Genomic DNA, 6563 nt, shown 5'->3' with positions numbered 1-6563 from the left:
GCTGCGTGCGGGCTTTCTCTAGTTGGGGCGAGCAGGGGCTACTCTTTGTTGCGGTGCGCGGGCTTCTCATTGCGGTGGCTTCTCTTGCTGCGGAGCGTGGGCTCTAGGTGCACGAGCTTCAGTAGTTGTGGCTCGCGGGCTCTAGGGTACAGGCTCAGTAGTTGTGGCACATGGGCTTAGTTGCTTCGTGGCATGTGGGATCTTCCCGGACCAGGGTTCAAACCTGTGTCTCCTGCATTGGCGGGCGGATTCTTAACCACTGCGCCACCAGGGAAGTCCCCTCAGATTCTTAATATGCAAGATGGAGCTCATGTTGGCATTCCCTTACGTGGTTGACATGAAGATTAATGTAGCTATTCTGTGAGCATGCTTAGTGGCAGTAAGCGGCATGCCTAGATAGATTGAACAAGGCCGGCTTCATCCCTACCCTCATAAAGCTTACTGTTCAGTAAGGGAGACAACTAACAGACGGTAATATTTAAAGCAAACACACACACACAATTACATAGTTAAAATTGTGAGTGCCTTGGAGAAGTAGGAGCTGCCCACCATGTACCCTGTTCCTGACTTTTCTCAGTGGCATTTAGCATTACCTGATGCCTCTGGTCTGTTAATGGTCTCTCCCCCCACTCAAATGTAAGCGTCTTGGAGGCAGGATGTTGTCACTGCTTTATCCCCAGGATCTAGCGCAGGCCTGGTACATAATTAGGTGCTCAATAAACGTTAGCTGAATGACTGAAAGGGCCCTGAGAGAACAAGGGTGGGACCCAGCTCAGCCAGGGAGTCATTTAACCAAGGGCTAGAGGGCAAGATGGGGCCGTGTGATCCTGGAGGAGCAGGAGGGGCATTTCAGGTGGAGGGAACAGCCTGTGAGAGGCTCTGAGTGGGCAGCCTGTGCCCTGGAGGACAGGGTGGGCCGAGGTCAGCGTGTGAGGGGAGGATGCCCAGGTGGGGCTGGATCCCTGCAGGGTCTTGTAGGTGTGGCCAGGAGTGGAAGGCTCTGGTGAGTTTTGAGTGGGTTGTGATTTGCTCTGGTTTAGGTTTGAGAATGTTACTCGGACCGACGGTGGAGAAGGGAATGGGGGTGGGGGAAAGAGGGCAGCCAGGTAGGAAGCCGTTAGTGGTGTTAGTCCAGGCAAGCGTCAGCAAAGGCCCAGACAAAGTAGAAGTACGAGATGGGAGAAGTGGTCAGGTAGGATCTGTTCTGGCCACAGAGCCTGCAGATTCACGATGGATTAGAAGTGGGAGGTGAGGGAGACGGAGGGAGGGGTAGCGATGGAGGTACCAGCAGGGAGATCGGGGAGCCTGGGGACCAACAGCTCAGCCTGGAGCCGGTGGAGTTGAGGATGAGTGTGAACGCGCAAAGGGTCGGTAACTGCTGGGGTCAGCATCACACTCAGGCCTGGGGCATGAGCCGGCGGGCCGGGACTCCTCCACCCCATCCCTCCAGCTGCCCTGGCCACAGTCCTGGAGCAGGGTCCTGGGACCCAGTGACCCTCCCTCTCAGCCCTTGCCCCCTATGCACCCTGCAGACCAGGATGGTGCAGAGCCCAGCGCCAACTCCATGTCGGCCCATAACCTGCTTCGGCTGCACGGCTTCACAGGCCACGAGGACTGGATGGACAAGTGTGTGTGCCTGTTGACCGCCTTCTCTGAGCGCATGCGCCGTGTCCCCGTGGCGCTGCCTGAGATGGTCCGCGCCCTCTCAGCCCAGCAGCAGACCCTCAAGCAGGTGGGGCACTTGGGCAGGGACCCTGGGTGGGAGGGGAGCCGGGGCTGCAAGAGTCATGGAGTGGAGTCCCTGGGGCTGTCCCCAGAGCTCAGGTGCGTGAACGTGTGGCCCTGTGTGAGTGTGTGTATAGGTATCTCCGAGGGAATGTCTGTAAGGCTGCTCTGTGCAGGTGGAGGAGTCCGTGGGAGTGTGTGTCTGAAGCAGGCCTCCGGCACGGGCGGGTGCCTGTGTGAGTGCCTGTGACTGGGGCTCTCAGAGGAAGGGGTTAAATATGGGTCCCTGTGGTTGCTGAAGTGTTTCTCGGAGGCTTCTGTGTGCCTCTGTGATTCTCTGTGTGCCTCTGTGTGTCGGTATATTTGGGTCAGCGGTATAGTGTGTGCAGATATATGCTTGCCTGTGTGTAAGTCTCTATGTGTGTTATTGCTGTGAGTGTGCCTCTGGATGTGTATGACTCTGGAGTGGAGGTATGTGACTGTGTGCCTGCCTTTCTGAGTGTGTGCTGGTGTGAGTGTTCACTAGTACATGATTGCTGGTCTGTGTGTGTATGTATGCCCCGTGTTGAGGTTTGCCTGCTTATATTTGCATGTTTGTCTATATATCTCTGCCTCTGTATATGTGTGTGTGTGTGTGTGTGTGTGTGTGTGTGCGCGCGCGTGTACGTGTTCTCACCTGCTGAGCAGTGAATCCGATGCAGCCTCCTGGCTGCTGGTCTGGGGGGTGCTGAGCTGAGTCCCCATTTCTTCTTAGGCATATAGGGTGGCTGGCAGGAGGATAGGGAAGCCCTGGTAGGTCTGGGTCCAGCCCCTCTGCACCTGTCACTGGAGTTAACCTTTCTGTCTTGGCCAGATCGTGATCTGTGGAGACCCCGAGGCCAAGGACACCAAGGCTCTGTTGCAGTGTGTCCACTCCATCTACATCCCTAACAAGGTTTGGTCTGTGAGCCTGGCCCCACCCTCTTCCTCCCCTGCCAGGGCCCCCTGTGTGTGCGCGCGCGTGTACGTGTTCTCACCTGCTGAGCAGTGAATCCGATGCAGCCTCCTGGCTGCTGGTCTGGGGGGTGCTGAGCTGAGTCCCCATTTCTTCTTAGGCATATAGGGTGGCTGGCAGGAGGATAGGGAAGCCCTGGTAGGTCTGGGTCCAGCCCCTCTGCACCTGTCACTGGAGTTAACCTTTCTGTCTTGGCCAGATCGTGATCTGTGGAGACCCCGAGGCCAAGGACACCAAGGCTCTGTTGCAGTGTGTCCACTCCATCTACATCCCTAACAAGGTTTGGTCTGTGAGCCTGGCCCCACCCTCTTCCTCCCCTGCCAGGGCCCCCTCCCCTCCTCAGCTCCCCAGTATCTCCGGCTCCTTTGAAGTCCTGGGGAGAAGACACCCACTAGTGGGCCCTGCCGGTGTCCCAGTGCCCCCAGGTGACCCTCTCTTCCACTCTCCCAGGTGCTGATTCTGGCCGATGGGGACCCCTCGAGCTTCCTATCCCGCCAGCTGCCCTTCCTGAGTACCCTGCGACGGCTAGAAGACCAGGCCACTGCCTACGTGTGTGAGAACCAGGCCTGCTCGATGCCCATCACCAAGCCCTGTGAACTACGGAAACTGCTACATCAGTGACTGCCTCCCCCACCTCGGGCTGGGGCAGAAGGTGGAGCTTCCCAGCCGGCCAGAGACTCAGGCCCTGCAGGGCCCTGCAGAACCTGCGGCCACCCCTGAGCACACTGTCACCAGGTGACCTCGGCCATCCTCTCTGCCCCCCCATGGACACCCACTTACCCTGGAATAAACCTAACAGCGTCCTACGGGAACCTCAGGGCCTCAGCCTTGCTTATAAGAGAGGGGCCTCGGGCTCCAGCATGGGAGCCAGGAGCCCAGGGCCCCTTTTCTGGGAGCCCCTAGCTGCCCCCTCTGCCTCCTTGGATTCCTCTTTTACCTTCAAAGGTCACCAGGCTGACTCTGCCCCACTGTATGGTCATTGCAACCTGAGTGAAGCTGAGGTCAGGGGACCAGTAATGACCACCAGTGGTGTGGGTGTGTACTTGCACGGGAGGGGAAAGGGCCAATCCTTGCCCTCAGGCAGGGTTAAGAAAGGGGCCTGCCCTCCCTTCCCATTGTCTCCTCCAATTTTAAGCTGGGGAAGAGGCAGGGGGATGCTTCATATAAGCTTTTCTTTTTCATGGAATTTGCATGTGTTCTGGTCCATTATGGGAGCTGCTCTTATCAGGACCAAGGACATTTCTTTTGGGGTATCCGTCCAGCTCCCAGCCTTCCTGCAAGAGGTCATATGGTCCATCCCCCTGCCTTCACTTAAGTCCAGGGAAAGAGTTTTCTTTCATTTGGATCATCTGTTGGGTTGGAAGTCCTTCTCCAAACCTGAGTCCTTCCTGCTGTAGGGAAAGCCTCTGCCTTCCTGTGATCTCCTCCTGTTCCCTCAATGTTGGGAGATACTCACAAGCCCCATCCTTGGCACCCAACATCTTCATAGGCCCTGGAACCCCCATCTAGTTTTCACCAGGGGGAGGGGACTGGGAAGCATGCTTTGGGAAGGGCAAGTGTAGGATAATGGGGCTGCCCCCCAGCCCTGGGCCCTTTGGGGGTCTGATGAGCCTAGGCGCCTTTGTAGCCCCAGAGCCAAGCAGTAGAGAGAGCCAGAAGAGGCCGCTAGAGATGAAATCTGAATGGGGCCACTGCTTGTGGGGACATCAGCAGTGGGGAGGAGCAGGGCTGGAAGGAGCTGGGAGACTGGACTGAATCACTCCAAGGTCTGCTCAGGACCACAGCCACCCCCTGCACACTGTCAATCATAGCCGCATATGGTCAACAGGACCCGGGTCTGGGCAGCTGGGCCCTTGGTACAAGCCACCGGCCCATCTGGGGAGGATTAGGGCTCCAGCCAACAAGGTCAGCTGTCCCCTTTCTGGCTGGACCCTGCTCAGCCTGGCCAGGAAGTCTGGGGGCTGGGCAAACAGAGCCTGATCTGGGGGGCAGTAAGGAGGGCGGATGGAACATGGTGAAGCACAGGTGGCCTTTTTGGCAGCTCCAGCCCTGGCTTTGGAAAGGTCTAGGCAGTTTGCAAAGCCCTCTTGCCTCAGTTGTTCCACTGACCCTCGTGAATGAGGTGGCAAGGCAGGTACCCTTGGCCTCATATGAATAGATGTTCAAGGCTCGGAGACGGTAAGAGCCTGGCCTGAAACCGTTCAACATATCTCATTCTTTCTGGAGTCCTCAGCGTGCAGTAAAGACCACTAAGGCTTCCTCTTCCCCCAGGAGGTCCATCTGTGAAGGAGGGTGCGTTTGGTGTTTTCTGCCCTTCCGTCCCATCTTCCTTCTGCTTTGTGTCTCCTCTTTTCCTTCCTCTGGTATCAGGTGTGCACCTGACAATGGGATTTAGTAAATGGGTTCAGAGGAAGGAGTTAGGGCCTTAAAGGGTTAGTTCTCTTGGGAGTGCTTGCATTTTCTAAAGAGGGCAGGGCTGAGCAGAAGTCTTGCTCAGATGTGGGGTTTTAAGTCTTCAGCCTCTCCTCTCCTCTGCTGGTCCCTCTTGTTCTGCTGGTAGGACTGTCCTGGAGGAACTGTGGGCCAGGGCCATTGGAGACAGGGCCTCATAGTTTGGGCAGTCAAACTTAAGTAATTTCATCACCTCCTGGAGCCTCAGTTTCCTTATCTAAAAAATACCACCCAACTCCCAGCTCCCACCCAGCCACCAACTCCCAAGGCTGTGAGTTGACTAAATAGGACAGCGTATCATTGCTGAGCAGAGAGCATCACCTATGGGAAGATTCTCTTAGTTCCTGAGGGAGCCATCCTGGCTGTGAGAGAGGTGTAAATGGGAGCGGGCTGGAGGGGCTGGTGGAGCAGGACCTATATGGGTGTTCTCCCCTAAAACCAGAGGAGATCTTAGACAACTCTTAGACCAGCCTCGACCCAAAGAAAGGAATTTCTTATCCCTCCCATTCCCCCTGTCTGCCTGAGGTTATTTTTTCATCTAACAGAGATTTATTAAGCACCTACTATGTGCCAAACTGGTGAGCAAAATGGACATAGCCCCTGCCCTCAGGGAACATAGATCCTAGAGGGGAAGAGAACCATTTCCTACAAATACAGGCATAAGCCCGGGCTGGGCCAAGCGCTCTGAGGTTATGGACTCTGGTCTGATCCAGTACTGTGTCCTCAGCACCTTGGCACTTAGTAGGCACTGTGATACTTGCTCAAAGAAGGCCGCCCTGAGGAGGTGATGTCAGAGCTGAGGCTTGGAGGGTGGAAGTTAAAGATGGTTTCATGGCTTCCTTTGCCTTCTTCGTGGGTCCTGTCTCCCTCCTTACCTCCTCCACTCAGGCCAACAGTGAGTATCTCTGACAGGGATATCAGAATCTCCTGGTGTCCCGCACAGGGGTCAGGGTGCCTTAGGTGGCCCCGAGCACTGGGATGATTTGCCCAGATGGTGCATGTATCTGCCCCCCTTTTTGCGTATGTTCTAGAACTGAGTTCAGCCCAGAGATGGGGGTTAGGGGGTGGTCTGGATGGTGGATGAAGGTGTGGGGCCTGCTGACTATCAGGAAACCTGACCATTGGGCTGGGCAAGCCTCTCTGGCCTCATTTTCCCCTCTGTTAAGAGGGCATGATTAGAGTCACTCCCTACGGTGCCAGCCGTGGGGCCTCTTGATCCTGTCTGGGAAGGGCAGGCCACTAGGCAGACTGCGGACCAGCGAGAGGGAGGGTGTCAGACACGAGGGCAAACCATAAATAGGCCCCTCTCCCAGAAGACCACTGAGAGTTCAAGACTGGCGCGGGCACACGCGGAATGAGGGCAGAGACTCCCGCCAGGAGAGAAAGGCACTTA

The 6563-nt window shown here is 56.3% G+C and overlaps 1 protein-coding gene across 2 annotated transcripts in view; it reads left to right on the top strand.

Moving 5' to 3' along the window:
- SPATA20 (spermatogenesis associated 20) overlaps window positions 1–3548 on the top strand; it is a 9786-nt gene extending 6238 nt beyond the window's left edge. For both annotated transcript variants that reach the window (XM_024130535.3, XM_028499677.2), the window contains exons 14-16: window positions 1533–1732; window positions 2579–2659; window positions 3170–3548. In XM_024130535.3, coding sequence (XP_023986303.1) covers window positions 1533–1732; window positions 2579–2659; window positions 3170–3340 — 452 coding nt within the window. In that variant the 3' untranslated portion in view covers window positions 3341–3548. The remainder of the gene's footprint in view (window positions 1–1532; window positions 1733–2578; window positions 2660–3169) is intronic.
- Window positions 3549–6563: the final 3015 nt, after the last annotated feature.

The sequence above is a fragment of the Physeter macrocephalus genome, chromosome 14 (genome assembly GCF_002837175.3).
Source record: "Physeter macrocephalus isolate SW-GA chromosome 14, ASM283717v5, whole genome shotgun sequence".
NCBI lineage: Eukaryota > Metazoa > Chordata > Mammalia > Artiodactyla > Physeteridae > Physeter > Physeter macrocephalus.
Note: the sequence above shows the minus strand (reverse complement) of the source record. Positions and strands in the feature narration are given on the sequence as shown.